General features: G+C 40.4%; 1 protein-coding gene across 1 annotated transcript; it reads right to left on the reverse strand.

The window, feature by feature from the left end:
• Window positions 1–6662: 6662 nt before the first annotated feature.
• LOC111346405 (transient receptor potential cation channel subfamily V member 4) lies at window positions 6663–17792 on the reverse strand. The gene is made up of 11 exons (XM_088738263.1): window positions 17640–17792; window positions 12244–12539; window positions 11664–11760; window positions 10363–10657; window positions 9962–10031; window positions 8688–8870; window positions 7892–8065; window positions 7626–7778; window positions 7272–7352; window positions 6926–7100; window positions 6663–6731 (listed from the first exon to the last, which is right to left on the reverse strand). Exons 1-11 carry the CDS (start codon window positions 17790–17792, stop codon window positions 6663–6665), a joined length of 1746 nt encoding a protein of 581 aa, XP_088594389.1.
• Between the last annotated feature and the right edge of the window lie 4579 nt (window positions 17793–22371).

Consider the following 22371-nt stretch of genomic DNA (forward strand, 5'->3'; position numbering starts at 1 on the left):
TGCTTTTACCAGCTGATCATGCGTAGAGTGGCAAAAATAAACTCAATAAATTTACCTGAGAAACAAGTGTCCATAGCTTCTCCATTTTGATCTAATTAACATTCTGACCACAGGATGCTGCAAAGCTTCCTAAAGATAAAAATCAAGCATTGATTTCTGTCTAAACGTGGGTTAGTAGTAATCTAAGAATCAAACTCCTGCAGTTAAGTAAAACTATGTATTAATAATTATTCACATGTAAATCTGGATAGAACTGTTTCTGAATGTCTTGAGTGACTTTATACATTTTATCTCGGCTTCAATTTCTTAGTATTTACTGTTATTTGTTTTTTTGTTTAAACTTACTTTGTTGTTGCTTTTGGCAATAGTATGTAAACAAGACTTGTTTTTCCCATTAAAATAATTGTTTACTATCTGCTGGTGTCCATCTGAAGCCATAATCTTTGGGGGTCGTCCTCCCTCATCTCCATCCAAAATATGATAATAAAAATGATAGTTTAATGGATCATCTGTGATTGTCTTCCAGACTCCTTCAATTGCCTCCTTCTCCTCCTCAGTTTCATATTTTTCTTGGCGCTGTGGAAGATATGGCCAATGTGGATTCACCATCTGGTCTAGTACAGCTACTACTGTTTTCTGTATAAGAAAAAAAAATCATTAGGTTAATTCTATAAAAAATATTTCTATCTTGTGTACGTTAAGTATGTTATGTATGTACATATCTTATTGAATACTCACAGATAAATCACAATACCTGAAAAGAAACATCACTAAGCTCCACATTGTAAAAATGATGTAAAAAAATGATAATAATGATTGGAATTAAAAAAATAGTCTTTTCTGCTTTTTTCAAGAAAATGGCAGATGTAAAGATTAAATGATTAGAATGCAGAGGGGTTATACTTGGCATGTACTGCGGACCAAAGACAGAAAATGAATAATTTGAGACCAAACCCACAAATACCTACCTTTAATTAGTTTCTAGAACAGATGGTAAGTTTCCAAAGCTCCCAACTGCCTTATTCCATATCAAAAGTGCTTGATAGGAACATTTAGATGTAATTTACATAATACATAAACCTGGCCTTGGGATTATAGGGTTGAGAGAGTACACAATGGTAACTTCAGCCCTTCCCCAACATCATCCCTTTCCTTCTCAACATCTGTAGTTAGATACATGATTTTCCAAATCTTTTCTTCTTAATAGAAATAGAAATTGTAAACTGATACATAATACAATGCAAACAATCATATTAGGATTGGGGGTCTACCATAGCTTTTATTTCTTAACTAAGCATGTGACCCATTCAGCTTTTAGTAAATACTAACCTTCATTTTGGGATTCTCGATGATTGCCTTCAAACTTAAAAAAGATGGTTCAGGATTTGTCATGTTGCCAGGTGTCCAAAAAAATAATCTTTGGACTCTAGAAGCAATGGTGAAAATAAATTATTACATTGTGGATTCCAGTGGTTAGATCAATCAGGTTGATGACACAAGGTAATTAATTCTGGATCTGGTTGCATTAGATCATCTTTATTATTATCATCATTTGGTTAGTCATTAGAAAAAGAATTTGTTACCTTTTCATACGATTATGTGACTTATCATTTTTTGCAGGCAATAGCAATTAGGAAACTGACAAACATGCTACGTAAATTACTTTCCAAATCTAAACTTGTTTATGTTTCCGTTTCCCTGGAAAAGACATTTGTACCTTCATGATCACCCCTTAATTCTCTCAATGAGGAGTTTAAGTGTTTGTTTGACAGTAAGCATGTATCTACCTTTCATGCCGCATAGCTCTAATCAAAAATGCTGCCACGTCATCTTTCTCTGCTTCTATGGCCAATTCCACCGGCAACATGGCTCTTTTTTCTACAGGTTTGCGCTGATCTGCTGTCTTCACAGCAAGCAGCAGAGGACATTTCTTCACTAGCGTTTTGGTGACATGTAAGAAGCCAAGCTCTGCGGCATAGTGCATTAGGGTCTTTTTCGTTTTGTCATCTTCGTCTTGGAATTCCTCGTATCTATTCTCAAAGTTTAGTTCACTTTCTAACATTGTTTCCAAGTATCGATTTATCTACAAAACACATATAAATAAATTTTATCATATATTATAAAATTAAAAAAATGATATATTTCCCACAAATTGTCCTGAGATAAGCTTATTGAGAAATATAAGTAATAAGTTCCTGCAAACAAAACTTATGGGTAAAAACCTGTTGTTCAAGTCCAAGAAGTTTGTCAGGATTATCTTTGAGCTGTTTAGATACTGGCCACTTTTTCAACATCAAAAGTGCTGGATCCTCACTGGACAGTTCCCCACCATCCTTATATTTCTGTATTAATCTTTCAACATGAACTTGATCCATAGCTCTGTTCCATGAAAATCCCTCGCTCTGCCTCTGGTGAACCTAGTTAAATAATTCAAACTTAGTCGATAAAGAATTTATTACGTCGCAAAATAGTTTCAGAATTTTTCAAAAAAACTTGCCTTTGACACATATCAGTTCTTCATTACCTTAATCCAGAAATCCTCGTCCAATTCATCTCCTTGCTGCTGATCACGACAGCGCTCAATTTCAAGCTGATTTCCTTGTTCGCTGTTTTCTTTAGCACGCATCAATTCTTGCTCTCCTTTGCTCATCGCTGAATCGCTTAACACCAGCCACATTTAAGTATTTGTCTTAGAAATGCACCATAATTTGAGGTAAAATAAATAGTCTTTTAAAAATGAGAAGCACAGACTTTGTCCAACTTATCAGGAAAAGTGTCGAAGACGAGCCGTGTAACTTTACTGTGACTGAAGGTTACGTCAGCTGAGAAAGACTAAAATTTTACCCAGGGATCTATCGGTTGAAAACCGAGAAGCCCCTGGGCAACAGTCGTCATCAATACTGCTCAGTTTTGAGTTTTGAGGACACTCCTGAGGAAGAATACTTGAAATTGTTTACATGTAAGCGTTGCAGGGCAACGAGAAGAGTTTCATGATGCTTATAAATTAATGATTGTAAATACCACAAGTTAAACAACACCTAAAAGTATTTAAAAGGATTGAAACGCTGTATTGATCTAAGGGCGAACGGTGTCAAAAGCCTAGATTTAGTATTTCTCTGAAAATTCCAATTCTGCGAAAATCAAGCACGAGCTTCTCTCAGTAAGAGGTGCCTTTCATTTCAAACACGCATGCCATTGCCTCAGTTTACTTTTCTGTTGCAATATCCACGTGCAATCCACACAAGTCCTTTGGTATATCATGGGTGCTCAGAATGTTATCTTGCAATATCGACTGCTCCCTTTGAATTGCAAGCACAGTTTTAGTTTTGTTTGAGAGAGTAAACCAAAAATTTCAAAGCTAGTTTATTCAATTCCGAGTCGTTCGAATCTACTCGCACAAATTAGATTAGAAAATGAAATGTGCATTGTTTCTGTATACTGAAAGCGACAGCACCAAAGGAAGGCGACTGATGAATTATTTTCAAGGCAAGCTGCGAACTATAGCAGATATGAGAAATATTCCGAACATTTTGGTCAGGAAACAAGATTTTAGATACGAGCTTTGCCACTGCGAATGTGTTGTGTTGGTCGGGACACCCCAAGCCTTGTCCCTCATCCAAAACAAGCAGCAAGAAAAAGACGAAGATGACATACTTTTTGACGGCAAAGTTATGCATGAAGAGTTCACAGAGAACGAAGACCTTGTCAAGAATAGGCTCGTAATCGTTCACTTCACGGAAAGAACCAAGGACGACTGGATCCCGACCGGTTTTGATGAAAACCGAATCTTTCATGTAGAAGATGGAAGAGCTCCCCCCAAAGGAACCCCAACCTTAACTCACCTCGAATATCGCATGAGGAAAATATTGCTGGGAGATAGTCTCTTGTACTGAGCTCAAGGAAAATAAGAGTTTACAACTGAGGCTTCTTTATGGACAGAATAAACCACATAAGGCCGCCTCCTTAGCTAAATGCGTTTCAATGACAGTTAAATTGTTCTACAATGATAATTAGTCATATATGTACTTGTTTGTGGTATTTTTTTTCATATTTGAAAGACTGAGCAGTGTGATGGTTACATCCTTGTGTATGATTACAGAGTCCGGATGGCGTGAAATTATGAAGAGAATAAAATTTTGCTGGAACAGCTCAAGTATTGTAGATAAGGACTTAAATATTGTCTCGAGAAAACTTTGAAGGGTTTCTAAACAGACCGATCGAGACAGCTTTCGAACAGAGTGGAGCGGAAAAAATGAGCAACGTCAGTCTTGCATTCATTAAATTCCTTAGAACTTCATGTTCTTCTGGGAGTCGATGTTTATTTATTAGCTTGCACTTTATACTCTGAAAAAAAAAATTAATAAGAATCGAAGATGTTGGTGTCATTTGTGGAATTATATGAAGCACAGGTACACTATCTATTCAGATCACACATAGCTCGCTTCCAGGGTCTGTCTTCTTCTATAACGACACTAAAGATGGGGGCACATGTACTGAGTAAGGGCCAAGTAATAAAGCTCTATGGCATCAAATATCTTGTTACATGTATAAAATCATCGAATTCGTTTTCCAGATCAGCTAAACTAACGCTGTGATTGACTTCAAATGCAGTTTTTTAGGCTAACAAATAAAAGATGAAAATTTAAACGAACTGATATTTATGATCCACACAGAACTTTGCTCTCTCTTCCACTTTCATTTCTTGAACAATAACGAGACAATTATTTCTGAAGCACTGTAGTATTTCATTAGACACGGGTTCGGCTTTGAAGCCGTACACGCTCCCATAACTCGGTCTAATAAAAGAACACAAGATAGAAAGTTTACAAATTTGTGTGAAAAATAGTGTCACTGTCATAAACTTGTGCAAACAAAATTAAACCGACCAAAAAGTGTTACATAGACAGGTAAAAACGAGCGATATAATATCCCGCCGTTTCGGCGACTTCATGACGCCATTATCAAGGGTACAAATGAGAATAAAATTAACAAATGCGAGTTCAAGAGTTACAACTAATTTACATTGGGGAGGTAGCTACACAAATACTTTAGCAAGGATAGAATCCGTTTGCACGTTCAAACTCGGTGTTAATTGTTTGATGTAAAGCATCTCGTTGACAAGACAATCGAATTTGTTCATGCACTTCTTGAGAACTTTGAAACAGCTAAGGAGGTCCTCAGGGACAGCACCTGCGTGGTCGTTGTCGTAGTGCTTGCGTACTGAAGATGACGTGCTCTTAGGGCTATCCACGCGGGCATATAAATGCACGCGTGTGTAACCAACATAGCTCCCTGTATCACACAGGTTACATTTAAATTGGTACACTACGCACTGTTGATTAACCCAGCTGTGGTTTGGTCTCATATTCTTTAAGGTCTTGGCCAATTTTCCGACTGAAAAATACGGGCTGGATTGTGGTTTGGAGCTTAATGCTAAGGTCTTTCAACTGCGTCTTAACAATGTTAGCGGAGTCTTGGTCCTTGAAGCGTATGACTACTCGGGTTACATAATTTTTCGCCAATCTTTCCAACACCTGCAATGGATGCTGGTCAGCAACTCTCGAGTTGATAAAGGTGTTAATGGCGGAGTTGATAAGGTGGTGAGCCATTAACACCTTTAACACCTTTAACACCTCCGCCATTAACACCATTTTAATCTTGTTGAGGCCTCATCTGTTTAACCATCTTTCTCATCATTTCCCTGGAAAAGAAACATGCCTGGTTAGAAAAATGAACAGTGAACTACTCGAATGAAAAAAAAAGTGTAAATCAGTCTCAGAATTCGTTGCTTTAGCTAAAATTTGCTATTTGATAGTTCTACAAACGGCACGCCACTCTCTCAACCAACCTAATCAGATTAAGAACTAAAGTCAAACGTGACTCATGCCCTCACGTATTCCTGTAGTCACGAGTCCTTTCCAATCATTCTTAGAAATGTCACGCAACACTCCACCCAAAAGTGGCTTCTTCCAAAAACGTTGTGTGACATCTACGAGAAAGGCCGCGAAGGCCAGGAGAGAAACGTACGTAGCCGCTGTTATAACAGTTTTCTTGTTTTTATTTGATTTAACTTTTAATCTTCGTGCTACTTTCCTACGTTGTAATTTATACCATAATTATTTATCTGTTACGAATGTCGATCGAATGGCGCTCTATGCAAGGTTGACTGGGTAAAAAAATTAGCTCGTTGCGAGAAAGGTAAGCACTCAAGGAGTTTTCATCTCCAGATCGCATTAAGTTTTTCTTCGACTGACTCCCAAGGATTGCGATCTTCACTAAATTCAAGAAGCTCTGGGAAACAAAAGTTGACAAAAACATAACAAGCTAGAACACAGTGACTTCCATGCATTAAATTTGACTACTACATTATATCTTCTGCATAATCAACAATACTTGATGCGAGAATTTCTTCCCCTTACCGTGGTATAATTGAAATAGAAACGATATCTGAGGAAACTGATCTCTCGGATTTATGCAAAGCTCTCGGTAATAACACAAAGAGAGATGTAAAGTACGTGGCCCCATTCTCATTTTCATGCTACCCCACCTCATGGCAACACCATATTTGTTCTCTTCCCAATCTCTACTTCTCAAATGACATTCAACTGACAACACTTGAAGACGATATGTCTAATCAGACAGTCTCGATCCCAAGTAATTCACTACCGACCTTTTGCGAGATTCATTTCACTGATCCAGCCTCCCTCCTTGTAATACTTCACACGCAAATTCTGCAGAGAGAAAACTCGTAGTCAAACAAATCAATTACCTCCTTCTGTCCGAAATCGAATTCTAAAACGCACGCACGCGCATTAAATTTGCGCAATTGCACAATTGCACAATTACACAAAGCGGTAAGTGCCTCTCATTGCTCGTTTCTCATTAAGTATTGGATACTTAAAGAGAAACGAAAGGGAAATCTTACCAGAAAGGGAAATCTCTCCATGCGAGTAAGTTGGAAAATCCGATCCACATCATATTCCAGACGAGCGACTTTCTTGGCCTGAGTGTAGGTCGTGCTCATTTGTGCAATGAGAATGTTGAGTAGAATTACAGTCACTGTCCCCATGTACGCCATCATCAGCAGAACTGACAGCCAGCTGCAGGAAAGAAATATCTACAAAGTTTAGCACGAAAAGGTCTATGGACTCCAGATGTGACCAAAACCTGATTCTCTATTACAGACCTGCTTCTCTCAAGGGGCGATTTAAACACGAGTGGAAACAGCTGTTACGTGCACAGAGAAGTAATAAAAGATTAGTGCCACTTACTTGAAAGTTGAGTAGTCTTCAACCATTGGATACTGATCAGACAGTGCTCGAAATCCGCTCAACAAGACGTCTCCAAAGCCACTAAGTGCATGATTAAAACAAAAATGTTAGGTTTTTGCACTTCGCATGGGTTATGGATCGTTATGTCTACGATCCAAGTTACCGCGTTCAAAAAATGGCTTTTGCAAAAGGGCGAGAATAGTTTGAATAAATAAAAATTCTAGCAGATCAAACCTAAAAAATTTCAGTGGAAATTGTCGAATATTTTACTTACTTGTAGGAATCAAAACCTTCATTTTTTTTTAAAGACAACTTCACAGCTTTGTTAAGTAGATATACCCAATAGAAACGCACCGAAGTTCTTGAGTTTCCCTGGATCCAGAGTAACAGAGTGATAAAGTCAATGCCCCACAGAAAGAGAAAAAGATCACAATAAAAACTGCCATGTATCTTGTGACGTCATGTAATATGATTTTGGCCAAGGTTTGTGTGTATAATCCTGTAGTCCTAGAAAAGATATAAGGTAATGTTAGGTAAGATTATTACAAAGGGATGAGTTTTTTTAAGTCAACAGCACTCAGTTTCTGAACTAAAGTAACCAGCTGAAAGTTGTAGGTTACCTTGACACGCATGAAAACTTAAAGATCCTCATGAAGTTGATCAAGAAGGCCAAAGATGTCATCATCCACTGAGCTTTATGATCCATGTATCGTAACGGTATTATACATAAGATCAACAGCAGGCCTAACCAGTCAAACAGAGTCATCCACTCTGTGAAATAAGAACGCCCCTCTCTGCAAGAAATCAAACAATTTCCATGACTTTGCTCCTCTTCCAAAATTTTCTTTCAAATGTAGGGTCATTAATCGAAACAATGGTTCAAACAATAATAATAATAATAATTTAATATTTATATTGCGCAAATTAACATGTGGATATGATCAAATGCGCATCACAACACTTTTCGGGGGACTTTGGCCGGACTGCAACAGCAGTTTACAAACAATCGAAGGAAGCTTATTTGAAGATGCCCCCTCCCCCCCCCCCCCAATTCCCAGTAAACAGACCAGACCACATCACAGTAATCTCGTGAGTGGGTTCTTTAACGTCCCCTGCCTAACCAAATTAACGAATCAACAGATGCAGGAGACGAGACCTACGGTTTATTCGTCCTTATCCGAGAAGACTGGAATGTCTATCCATTTCTTGATATTATAGAAAGGTAGCGCATTCTTCTTAGTTATTTTAAGACCTTGAGTGTTGGTCCGGCCGGGGCTCGAACCATCGACCTCGACCTCCCGCACACCAGTCCAGCGCTCTAACAACTCGAGCTAAACGGGAGGCGGTTAGCTCAATTGGAATCATACACAAGGTCTTAATGAAATTTTCGTAGTAACCCTCGCTGTAACTACTCACATTCTAATCTGATTTATTTCCTCACAGATGTAAAACACAACCATAAGTAGAGTGAAAACTTCACAAAATCCACGCAGTGAGTCCAGTGCATCACTGTACTGGGTGGGGTCCAGTTTGGTTGAAGCATGCAGCAGAGAATATGACATGAACAGCAAGAAGATGCAAAACAATGCTGCTTGGAGACTGCAGAAGAGAAAAGTAATTATAATTAACTCCACAGGACTATAAAACGGAGAAATGGGATGGGATTAGAAAGTCAAATGAGATATAAAACATTAAGTTCTTGGTAATAATAAGCTGTCTTACTTCTGACGTAAAAATGATAAAAAATTTTAGTAAAATCATTTCGGTCAAAGACCTTCTTCAGTTATTTACCTCTTTTTAAAAAATAGCTTTAAATAGGAACGAAGTGCTAGTGATTACGCAGTTACATGTGACGACTAATGAACTGGTGCTACTAAGATGACAAAAAACCGAGACACAAAGAAAACAATGGACAAAACACAAGAGACAAAATCCAAAAAACAAGTAATACGAGAAAAACTAGAAGAGGGTAACCCTACTCTTAACTACAACTGTAAATCGTAACAAAATCCCAAAACGAGGCCTTTGGAGCCTGAAAGGGCATTTAATTAGCAACAAAATCCCTGGAGGAGCCCTTAAATGATACTAATCATAATAAGGTCCCTTAGCAAGACCTCTGAGTCTAATCAACACCTAAAAGGCTGACAAAATCCAAGAAAAGGGCCTTTGAATGAGTAATTAATAGCGGATAATACAAGATAGAAAATTAATTAATTAGAGCAAATTCTGATTTTAGAATGAAATTCCCTTCTTTTATTTGGACCATGGGGATCCAGAGAGAACAGCTGGGCTTGTAAGTTTGCATTTGGCAATTTTATCCGACGAGTGCTACACAAGCTGTGTAGTACGAAACTAAATAATAATAAATGCCAAGTCAAGTCTTCAGTTGATCATCCTGTTTTCTATTATATATATCTATATAATTTTTTTCTTTTTCATTAACCTTTGAGAGATTAAAGGCTTCAAAATTTGTTCTAAGAAATACCATAATAAGACTAAATGGTACTGCTTAGCGAACTGCTTTCACCAGCTGATTGTATGTATGGGGGCAAAAATATACTCAATACATTTTGTCTCACCCTTAATTACCAGTTCATCAGTACCTAATTCAACACCTGTATATAAAGGTAAATGTGATACAACTGTTTCTAATAATTAAAATTTTGACCTTGCTTTTACAACTAAGTTACCTCAGAAACAAGTGTCCATAGCTTCTCCATTTTGATTTAATTAACATTCTGACCACAGGATGCTGCAAAGCTTCCTAAAGATAAAAATCAAGAATTGATTTCTGTCTAAAACGTGGGTTAATAGTGATCTGAGAATCAAACTCCTGCAGTTAAGTAAAATTATGTATTAACCCTAACCCTAAAAGATACCCTAACCCTAACTTTTTCACCTGATTTTACATTAAATAGACCTATTTGATTGCTTAATCCCAATAAATGGATTTTTCCGAAAAAAAACTTGGTTCTTTGTTAATAGTTATCAACATCTAAATCTGGATAGAACTTTTTCTAAATATCTTAAGATTACACATTTTACTTCAGCTAGCAATTTCTAAGTAGTTACAGAATTTTTTTGTTTAAACTTAGTTTGTTGTTGCTCTTTGCAATAGCATGTAAACAAGACTTGTCTTTCCCATTAAAACATGTGTTTTCTATCTGCTGGTGTCCATCTGAGGCCATAATCTTGCGGGGCCATCCACCTTCATCTCCATCCAAAATATGATAATAAAAATGATAGTTTAATGGATCATCAGAGATCGTATTCCAGAGTCCCTCAATTGCCTCTCTTTCCATTTCAGTTTCATAGTTTTCTTGGCGCTGTGGAAGATATGGCCAATAAGGGTTCACCATCTGGTCTAACACAGCCACGACTGTTTTCTGTAAACAACACAAATCATAATATGTTTCAGCAAAAACCTTTACACTGTACAATGTAGTAAATGGTTTGAACCCGGGGGTAACATGTGAAGGTGTAGTCTGATCGTCCGGGTGAGTGTAGTCCTGAGAAGGACTGTTGTCGGTGGCAGTGACTGACGTTTCGACAACCTGTGCGGAAGTCATCATCAGAGTCAAGTGAGTGATTGTTGTCAGTAGAATGTTGTCCCCTCGATTAACTATGTTCTCAAGTATACTTTCTCTCCTGCAGGAAATAACTTCAGAGATATGTTTTTCAATTTCTCCATCTAGGTATCCTCCATCAATTATGACACCCCCCTCCCTCTGTTAGAGTAAAAGATTGTAGTAAATTGACTAACTAACCCTGCAATCCAGTGCTTGGACAGATTATAATTCGTAGTAGGAAAGGTGCTCTTAAATCTTAGTTTTGGAAACACCCCACTATTTGACACTACTTAAAAATGCGCAGTTAGATGAATCACTGCTTAAACTATGTCACTATCAAAAGAATGTGTGGCAGTATTACTATCTTTAGATACCCTGGTGTTACTTATAAACACTATTAGCAATAATGATGATACTTACATGATATCTATCACTGGCTTCAGAATAATTGGCTCGAGACCCCAGAGGGCTGGCACCTTTCCCCCCTCCCTTGCTTAATTTCTAGTGAGCTCATAAACTAACTAGTATTCAGCTGAAAAATCCACTGGGGGGTTTTCTTAACCCATTGAGTTAATTTTTTTGTACTTTTCTTTACATCATTCTTTTGGTACTTACTTTTGATATTATGAAGACAACAAGTTTGTTATTCTTTTGGCTAAATATTAGTGTTACTCTCTATAAATAATCTCTATACTCTCTATAAATAATTACTCTCTATAACTAGTTACTCTCTATAAATAATTTTCTTACTTACTTACTTGATTATTTTCTAAATGAAGAAAAAATTCTAGGTGAACTAAATTCTATTGATTTACAACTTCACCTTCATGTTTGGATTTTCTACCATTGCTTTGAAACTGAAAAAGGATGGTTTAGGAGTTTTCTTTTTGTCCAGTCTCCATGAAAATAGGCACTGGGCTCTAAAATTGACAGCAGAAGTAAATCAATACTACAAAATAATTTAAATGATCCTATCCTCTGACTAATCAGCTGACACAAGGCAACCTTGCTCAACCCAGTCATAAGAAATGTAAAAAGATATATTAACATTTAACAATTCAAATATATATTGTGACCCATATTTCACCATTCTGTTGGGATAATGAAAACTTGTAGCATAAATTATAACCTGATCTAAAAATTACTACTGTCCTGGAAAATAAACTTGCATCTTTGAGAACATATTCAAATATATTCATATTTGGATTTTCTACCATTGCTTTGAAACTGAAAAAGGATGGTTTAGGAGTTTTCTTTTTGTCCAGTCTCCATGAAAATAGGCACTGGGCTCTAAAATTGACAGCAGAAGTAAATCAATACTACAAAATAAATTAAATGCTCCTATCCTTAAATTCTGTCATTTGAAAAACATATCTTAATTTACGTAGTAAACATGTGCCTACCTTTCATGCCACATAACTCTAATCAAAAATGCTGCCACTTCATCATTCTCTGCTAAAATTGCTAATTCCACTGGCAGCATGGCTCTTTTTACCACAGGTTTTCGCTGATCTGCTGTCTTTACCGCGAGCAGCAAAGGATATTTCTTCACCAGTGTTTTGGTGACATTTAAAAAGCCAAGTTCCGCTGCATAGTGCAGCAGTGTCTTTCTTGTTTTGTCATCTTCATCCTGGAAAGTCCCGTACCTGTCTTCTGAGTTAAGTTCACTTTCTAACAGAACCTCCAACAAACGATTTATCTACAAAACACATATTACATGTAACAAATTGTAATAATAATCCGTAATTTAATTTTTTAAATTGTTTCTTGAGACGAGCGAGTCAGTTATTATGCAATACAGGACGCCATATTGGATGAGAACTCGTGTGTCTTTATTGAGTAGTCCAGAGTGCATCGCGCACCCTAACATCTCCCTTCCTTCTTTTTTTTTTTTTTTTTTTTGAAACTATAACTGAACAAAACAGTCAGTGACGGGTCGGCGAAAAAAAAAGTCTCCGCCACAGCTAGGGGGAAACAACAATGCCCCCAAATGAAGAGTGTCTTTACGCACATCGAGCAACGAAGGGGGAAGGAAAAAAAGAAAAAAGAAAAAATAGAGGGAAAAAAAACAAGGTTAAACTGAACGGTAATAAAATGAATCTCCAACAGCAACATTGTCATTGATGATTAGTCGGGGAGGTAGTTATAAGTTCAAGCGGATAGGGGGTTTGCAAACACGGCCCGAACGAGTTTTTGTGACAGGTTTGTTTGTGTGGCTCTCCTCGGCGATGGGGCTTGGGCGATGGCATAAGCTTGGTTCGTCGGTGATAGGTGCTAATGGTATTGGAATAGGGTGGTCGGGTGCTTCCACTTCAGCAGTCGGCACTGGCATGGCACTTGAGGTAGGTGGTTGCATTGTGGGTGAAAGAGGTGGTGGGTGGGCTGGTTGAGTAATGTGTGAGACGGGTGGTTGGCATGGTGGGGATTCTGCCGCCGGCGTAGGACTAGGAGGTAGCTTATCTAACCACGACCTTGGGACTAGAACACCAGGAGGTGGTGGCGCCGCAGGGCGCAGGTGTGCTCGGTTCCGTCTGGTTAACCCTGCGGGTGTTTCCACAATGTAGGAGCGTGGGGCCGGAATGGCGGTCACCAGACCGTAGAGCCAAGGGCCAGACTTGTGATGGGGGGACGGTTTGGCGTAGACAAAGTCACCGATATTTAATGAAGGTAGAGGGTTACTAGCAGTTATGTCATAATGTTGTTTAGCCCTAGTTCGCTTAGCCGCGATGGCTCCCTGGACTATGTCAGTAGTATGGTCGCTGGGTAGTAAGAGCTCCGTAGATATAGGTAGGAGTCCGCGGATGCGGCGTCCCATACTCCTTTGTGCTGGACTCAAGAGATGGCCCTCTTGGGGGGTGTTTCTGTATACAAGAAGGGCTTCATGCAGGCCGGTTTTTCCAGACTTTTTCAGGATGCGTTTTACGATTTTTACTGATGCCTCTGATTTTCCATTCCCCTTGGGCCAGTAAGGTGAGCTTGTGACATGGTTTGTCTGGTATCTGTGGCAGAGCCGCTCAAAATCGGATGCAATAAATTGTGGTCCATTATCAGTTAAAATCGTTTCTGGAACACCATGTCGAGCAAAATGTGCTTCAGTTTTGGCCACAATAGTGGTAGATAAGGTGTTTTCCAGTTCATCAACCTCGATGAAGTCTGAATAGTGATCGGTTGTGACGAGGTAGGTGCTCGACTCAAACGCACAAAGATCTTGACTGATAAACTGCCAAGGGTACTCTGGTATAGGCTGGGACTTCATGGGTTCCTTGGCATTCTGTAATTGGAACTGTGCGCATTTCCCACATGAACGGCATGTTTCGCGAATATCAGACTTCATGCCTGGCCAGAAGACAGTGTCCTTACAGAGACGGATGTTTGATTCCGCTCCAAAGTGGGCAGCGTGAGCCTTTTGTAGGATGGCGTTTCTTTTTGCCAGCGGGATAAGTATTTGCGTTCCTTTGTAGATGACCCCATCTTGATGGGTTAGTTCTTCCCTGAAGTTCCAATAGGGGTGTAAGCTGTGGGTAAGTTCCGATTTTCTTGAAGGCCAGCCTGTGGTTATGACCCTGATCAGGTGACAGAGGGTGGGGTCATTCGCAGTTGCAGATATGATGTCATTCAGAGTCTCGGAAGTGACCCTGGGGTTTTTGATGTCGCTGTCGATGTTAAGTCTGAAGATCTCAAAATTGGTCTGTTTTGAGTCGTTGATGGTGGGGAGAGGGGCCCTCGAGAGAGTGTCCGCCAGCATGAGTGACGTGCCTTTCTTGTATGTGGCTTTGATTTTGTACCGTTGTAGCCGCATCAGCATTTTCTGGAGGCGGCGAGGTGCTGAGTGCAGAGGCTTCTTGAATATTGTTTCTAAGGGTTGGTGGTCTGTGTGGACGTTCACTTCGCGGCCGTAAATCCAGAGGTCCCACTTGTCACAGGCCGACACTATAGCAAGGCATTCTTTTTCAATTTGAGCCCAGAGTTCTTCATTGGGGCGAAGGGTGCAGGATGTGTAAGCGACTGGTTGAAGGTCTCCGGAATCATTAGGCTGGAGGAGGGCTCCCCCAAGCCCTCCTTGTGAGGCATCCACTTGGAGGGTGACTGGCCTGTTGTTGTCAAAGTAAGCGAGGCATGGGGCACTGGTAATGAGACGCTTTGCTTGGGCAAAAGCTTCCTGGTGTATGTCTGACCAGATGAAGTCACGATCCTGCTTTGTGAGGTCAAACAGGGGCTTGATCACGGGAGACAAGTTAGGGCAGAAAGTATTCAAGTAGTTCACCATGCCACAGAATCGCATCACTCCCTGCTTATCTGTAGGGGCCGGCATAGCAGAGATGGCCTTGACTTTGTTGGGGTCTGGTGTCACACCCAGGTTGGATATCACATGGCCCATAAAGGTGATCTGTGATAGTTTAAACTGAATTTTTTGCGGGTTGAACTTCAGGTGCTTGTCTCGAGCGCGCTTCATTAGGGCAAGAACATTGAGATCATGATTTCTGTTTGCTTCCTCAACTGTGTCGCCTTGGCCCACGACGAGGATGTCATCAGCTATGCAATACACATCGTGCAGACCCTCAAGGGCCTCATGCATTCGTAACTGAAATTCCTCTGGGGCACAACTAACGCCATAAGGGAGGCGGAGCCAACAGTATCGACCCCAGGGGGTGTGCATGGTGGTGAGCAGACTGGATTCGTCTGTGAGCGCAACTTGAGTGAAGCCATCGAGGGCATCGAATATGGAGAATGTTTTATGCTTTTTCCTTGATAAGCGTGGAAGTATTTCCTGTATAGTAGGAATCTGGTAGCGCGGAATTATGATAGCTTTATTCAGCGTTTGGCTGGGATCTAAGCATAAGCGTATTTTGGTGGTGCCATCGGGGCGGGTCTTTTCTCTGACCGTCATGTTACTACACCAGTTTGTTGGTTGGTCCACCTTCTTGAGTTTTCCACATTTCACCATGGCGTCAAGTTGTGCTTTCACTTTTTCGAGTTTCGCCACCGGTACTCGATGGATGCCTGCATGGCAGGGTGTGACTTTAGGGTCCAAAGTCAGATGGACTGGCTGACCCACATTTCCCAGACCCTCAAAGTTGTCTTTGTATGATGTAACCAATTGGGTCTGCTGGAGGTGGCCTGGGTGCAAGTCGGTTGTAGTTGCTGACTGGGGAGGTGTTGTCTGATCTGTGGAGGCCAGATGAATGCGGGGTAGTTTGATGTCTGACGTTGGGGAGGAGAACACTCTGTCTTTGTGAAATTTCAGTAGACCGAGACGTTTGCTGTCTCTACCACTTATGAGGGCGGGTTTGCCTGGGATGCATGCCGAGTCTATTACTTGAAATTCTAGTGTTTCGAAGTGGGAGACGCCCTCGCAGGCTAGACTGACTTTGCCCAATGGGCGAATAGGTTCTCCAGAGTAAGGAAATATCTTGACATGCGAGGGGCGTAGCGGGGCAGTTGCCGATATCTTCCTGAAAACTGATGATGGTAAGGTGTTACAGGATGCGGCAGAGTCTACTTGCATTAGCACTTTTATGTTCTTTTCAGGACTAACGGAGACTGGGAGCCAGGTGAAGTATTTGTCGTCCTCCATGTCGTCACAAAGAGCAAAAGCTGAGAAAGAGTGGACGACGTAGTCATCATCATCATCAAGATACGTTGCAGATGCATCGTTCCCTTGAGAGAAGTGGTGAACAGTGTCTGAGCGCCGAGGGGGAGGGTGCTTGGCTTGTTTTCTTTGTTTCTTTTCAAAATCCAACTTGAACTTGTCTTTGGGGGATCTGCAGACCTTGGCAAGATGGTTCTCAGTCATATAACAATTGGTGCAGTAGGTACCTGGTTTGGTCGCTGGACAGTCCTTGCGGGGATGTCTAAGGCCTCCGCACCAACCACAGTTTCCACGACGGGGTGGTGTCGGTTTCGTTGCCAATTGATTGACTTGCTCTTCGAGGTTCGGGTTGGTAGAGTGCATAATGGCTAGGTTGGTGTTGTGAGCTGCTTCCCAGGACTTTGCACGAGCAAGTTGTTCATCGAATGTGTAGGGTGTTTTCCCGTCTTCCTTGTAGTGATGAAGGAGTAGTTCTCTAAGGTCTTTGTTGTGGACTCCTGTGCATAAGCGGTCGCGCATGAGCTCCTGGAGGGGGTCTGTCATCTCGGAATATTTGGATTTTTGGGCAATGCTTCTGATTCGGGTTTCAAAATCTGTGACGGATTCGTTAGGTTTTTGTGTGCAATTGAAGAAAGCTAGTCGTTGGGGCATGACGTTGTCTTGACCGACAAAATGACCCTCTAAACGCTGCTGATATGTCCATGGCTGTTTTTTCTCTTCTGTTGTCATTTTCGGAAGGATTGGGGTATCAAAAATTTCCAAGACATCATCCGGGAGGGCGAGAAAGAAAGCCGCTATTTCGGATTGAGCCTTTTCTGGGACCCAGTGCTCTGGAGTCGTTGGGCTTTTGCTGGCGTCCCTCCATTTTCGCTGTAGCAGGCACCAGGCATTGAATTTCCTGCGCCAAATTCTTACACTGGCTGCTTTGTCTTCGCGGAACGAAAGGTTTGGTGGCTTGCCTTCGGCCATATTTGGTTCTTACGAGGTCGTTTCTCGGTCAGAGGTCGTCGAGAGTGTACGTCTGAATTGAAACCTCGTAGATTCCGTCGCTTGAAGGAGTTAAGGCAAGGGATGGGGCGTAAAGGCAATCCCACTCCTGACACCAAGTTATTATGCAATACAGGACGCCATATTGGATGAGAACTCGTGTGTCTTTATTGAGTAGTCCAGAGTGCATCGCGCACCCTAACAAGTCCATTGCATACTTACCTGTTGTTCAAGAGCAGGAAGTTTTTCAGGGCTATCTTTGTACTTTGTGGATTCTGGCCATTTTTTTAAAATCAAAAGCGCTGGATCCTCACTGATAAGTTCCCCACTGTTCTTGTATTTCTGAATCAGTCGTTCAACATGAACTTCATCCATAGCTCGCAGGGTTTTCCTTTTCGGCCGGCGACCGGCGATTTTCGCCGCCTGCGAACGGCTCCGTCGCCGGCGACTAAAAGAGTCCTTGCTGTTATATAATTTAAAATATTTGAGATAAATAATAAACACTTTGTATGTTGTCTGACAATGACGTATAAGAAACGGAAATCGATAAAAAGTACATATTTCAGCAAAAAACGAAGTAGAATTTTTGCGCGTGTACTGGTACGTGACATTCAGTACAAGTTTGCGCGGTCAAGTCATGTATCACTGGCATCCCTTCAAGCTTAAAGATACGTAAATTATTCAATTTTTGCATTTAAATAAATTACTATTTGAAAGGTCGATTATCTTCTTGATTTATCCGCTTTTAACTGTTTTAGTTAAAACAGATATACTTTAACTGGGAACTACTTATTCTCACTAAGCCAAAGCATCACAAATATTACCTTGGGCCAAGTCCGAAGTAAAGTAAGTCTCAGGCGATCGTGTGGGATGCAATTAATTGCGAAATATTTTCTGTGATGTTCGTATTTTTGTTTACCTTTGATTTCTGTGTCAATATATCTTTATGTGAAATTCTTCCAGATCGATTCGAGTGTTGTTTTACATTAATATTTATAAGCAATGTGCCCGGTATTGCCAATCAACGTGCTAGAAAAGGGCTGCATTTTATCAAATACATTGTCATTTCTTGTGTTGTTAAGCCTGTTCATTTCCTTAATTTAAGCACCCAAAATGCACCAGATTGCATCTCAGAGCGCTCAAATGTTTAAAATTTCCCGGGGGGGGGCATGCCCCCGGACCCCCCTAGCTGTTCGCGCCTTCGCCACTCAGGCTGGGCGCTACTCACCCAAATTGTCTCCGCCTGCTTCCCTTTCATCCGACTTCAACTTTCTTTGAAAAGGAAAACCCTGAGCTCGGTTCCATGAAAACCCTTCGTTTTGCTTCTGATAAACCTTGTTAAATTTATCAAGCTCGCTTAATATTCGGGATTTACCTCATGGTTATAAGATTCCAAAAACTAATTGCAAGATATTATTTACAAAACTCTTCTTTCAACCTTTTTCACATCTTCGTGATCATTACCTTGATCCAGAAGTCCTCATCAAATTCATCCTTGAACAAATCTTCTTGCTGGTGATCACGGCAGCGATCAATTTCATGCCGATCTCTTAGTTCGTTACTTTTTTCAATGCACTCCAACTCTTTCTCCCTTTCACTCATTACTGAATCGTTAAAAAGCAGCCACATTTAGGTTATAAGTATTGTATACACATTATAAATTGAGGTTAAATACATCTAGTTTCTCGTTAAAAAGGGTCTCTTCGGCCTCACTCACTAACAATGCCGCCATAGCTGCAAAGGTGAGCAGTAAGTACTTGAAACTCATCCCCAGGGATATTTTGACCTCTCTGCTTAACAATTAGGAGGCCCCTGGGCACCAGTTTGTAATCTCAGCACCCTCAGGCACCCGAGCTATAACCCTTCCCCCGAGTTGCCCTGAGCGAGCTAACTTTACACTTATTTTTTTTACAAAAATTCCCGGGCAGGCGAGACAACCCGGGAGGGGAGGGGGAGGGGGTGGGAGAGCTATTTCACCCCGGCACTTACAGTAGCCGTGGCAGGCGGGACAACCTTTTTTCATGTAAATAATTGCTCAGGTTGTCTCGCCCAAACGAGACGAGACAACTCGAACAGATAGCGGTTTACAGCTATTAAAGAGATTTAGTATTGCGTTTACTTATAACGGCAAACGTCAGCTTGCCCTTTCACGCTTCACGTAAAATAGCTTAAATCTTGCTGATTCAGCTTCGCCCGAGCTCACGTCCGACGCCCCTGTGCGACTTACAAGGAAAAGTTTTGTGCCCATTTTTCCAGAAATATTAACTTCTATTCTGTGAGGGAGAATTTCCTACGTACACGGCAAACGCGAAACGGGTTATTTTCACGTGCAAATGCAAAGCGCAACCGGTAAATGAAAAAAAAAAAATTAAAAAATGGCGGAAAAACAAGGTCACTTGGTCAACCTCTCTCTTCCCGCTTCCCAAAAACGCGGTGCTACATCGGTCAATTCTTTTCCAGTCGCTCGCCACTTTGTCGAATATGTAACCTGGCCTGGCCGAACGAAGGTTAGCAGATGTCAAATTTCACTGAAACGCTCCGTGGGCCTCAGAGTAGACCTATACATGAGCCTAGTATTATTTCGAGTAAGAGACATAGTTAATAAGGAGCCATCAAACAACAGTATAACAGGGGTTATCGAAAAAACCAAAAATTGTGCAACGAAACATTTGCTTATTTGAAAAATTTGTAACGTCGCGCCCCCAAGAATTTCAATAGCTTAGAAACGGAACAAATTTGATAATATAATGAATATTTCCTGTCTGGCAATGATTGTGGATTCCAGTAGAGCCTTACGGCTGGTAAGATCAATAAGTAAGTACGCCTATGGGTATTCCAAATATCACCATTCAGACAGTTAAATATGCAAAATTAATAAAAATGCATCCGCAAAGTTGAGTTAGATGGAAAATAATGTATTTCGATGAACGGTATGAAAAGCCAGAGTGAATAGTTTTCAATAACTCACGCCTAAGACATTAAGCACGATGTTTGGGCTGCTTGCCAGGTTCTTCTGTTGTTTCCAGGCGTTTGTAAACTTTGCTTACACTACCGTCGTGATGAGCTTTCAGTCGAACCACACCTAGCATTACTTCGATTTTTTATAACAAGTCTTTACATACAGTTAGATATTCTGAAATTCCACGTGTAATTCACACTTTGCCTCTGGTTTGTATCATGGTAATTAAGGGTGTCTTACTGCTGTATTGCCGACTATTCTCGTTTGCAAGTAAAGTTTTAGTTCGCTGACTGACTGAAACCGAAAAATCCCGACAGCAGGTTTACACAATTTGTTTATATATCCATCGCAGATTCGAGTCCAAAATGAAATGCGCACTGTTTCTGTATACTGATACTGACAAGACTAAAGGTAGGAGAATTATGAATTATTTTCAAGGCAAACTGCGAAAGATTGCAGATATGAAAAATATCGAGAACCTTCTAGTGTTGGACCAAGATTTCAGGGAAGAACTTCGTGGCAGCGAGTGTGTTGTGTTGATCGCGTCAGCCAAAGCTTCGTCCCTCATCCAAAACAAGCAGCAAGAAAAAGACGAGGATGACATACTTTTTGACGGCAAGGTTATGTATGAGGAGTTCGCACAAAACAAAGAACTTGTAAAGAACAGACTCGTTATCGTTCACTTCGCGGAAAGAACCGAGAATGATTGGATTCCGACAGGTATTGATGAAAACCGAATTTTTCATGTGGAAGATGGAAAAGCTCCCCCCAAAGGAACCCCTACCTTAACTCACCTTGAATATCGCCTGAAGAAAATATTGCTTGGAGATGATTTCTTGTACTGAACTCCAGGACCATAAAAACTACTGAAAGAGCCTTAGTTGTACTGCAAGGGTTGGCTATTCAGATAATTGCGTTTGAATCACTATCTCAGTATGATTTCTATTGAGTAATTAGTCATAAATATGTGTTATGAGAAATTTTCTTGAACCGAAACACTGATTTGATGGTAACAGCCATTAAACTGACGCTGTAATCAAGTTTAGTAGATGATGTGTAATTATGGAGAGAAATACAATTTGGGTGAAACAATTGTTTTGTAGTTAGGTACTTTAAAATCATTTCAGAGACCCTTATAAATTAAATAGTTTCTCAGAATTTACAGACCGAAGCCTCCTATTGGGATAAAGGGCAACAAAGTCAGCGATTTATTTACATTCCTTTGCAACTGATATCCAAAAGCTCTCAAATCTCACCCTCAAGCACCATGACAGTTACCGCGAACAAATCCAACCATGTAAATCCCGACCAATCCCTTCACCGGCTATAAAATTCTAATCCACAAAAACCACAAAAACATAAAGTTTACGACGCTCTCTTCCCTAGGATCCATTTTCAAGAGCTTGAATGGTAAAACGAGATGGACTGTAGAGCCGTTAGTCACCTGGTTCAATATAGCATCGGTTTTACACTGTTCAAATTCTTTCAACCCATTTTCTGATCGTGATCTTTACTTGAGCTAGGGCATGTCTTCTCGTTATCTAACACTGGAAAAGAGGCCGAGTGACGTTATGGTATAGGAATGTTTCCTGACTTCCTAACGGTTCTTGCACTCAAGGACTGATTCTCAAACAAACATTAGAGCAAATCGTGAAAGTGATATGTCATAAAACATTTTGCTGTGTGCATTACTTTAAATCAACTGTACTGTGTATTCTAAGCGAGGGCTGTAATTAGGAGTATGTTGGGCTAACAAAAAAAAAAAACAAAAAACAAAAAACCGGAGACTCCCCTTAAAAAAATCATGCTCGAGAACTTTTATCCCTCTAATGATTTCTTTCCTAGAACATTCACAATACAATTATTTCTCAAGTACCGTGGAATTTCATCGGACGCGGGTTCCACTTTAATTTATAACCATAAAAGAGAAGATAGAACAATTCAGGCGGAGAGCTCTTGTTAATTTGACGCATACAAACATGTACAGCCGGGAGT

This window comes from Stylophora pistillata, chromosome 11 (assembly GCF_964205215.1).
Source record: "Stylophora pistillata chromosome 11, jaStyPist1.2, whole genome shotgun sequence".
Taxonomy (NCBI): Eukaryota; Metazoa; Cnidaria; class Anthozoa; order Scleractinia; family Pocilloporidae; genus Stylophora; species Stylophora pistillata.

What these genes read in the sequence shown, in the direction of transcription:
- LOC111346405 (XM_088738263.1), bottom strand. Translation starts at nt 17,792, where the DNA reads ATGGATGAAGTTCATGTTGAACGACTGATTCAGAAATACAAGAACAGT. An exon ending in AGAGTTATGTGGCATGAAAG is followed by an intron (nt 11,761 to 12,243) that starts GTAGGCACATGT and finishes TGTCAATTTTAG; the next exon opens with AGCCCAGTGCCTATTTTCAT. An exon ending in TATGGACACTTGTTTCTGAG is followed by an intron (nt 8,871 to 9,961) that starts GTAACTTAGTTG and finishes TCTCTTCTGCAG; the next exon opens with TCTCCAAGCAGCATTGTTTT.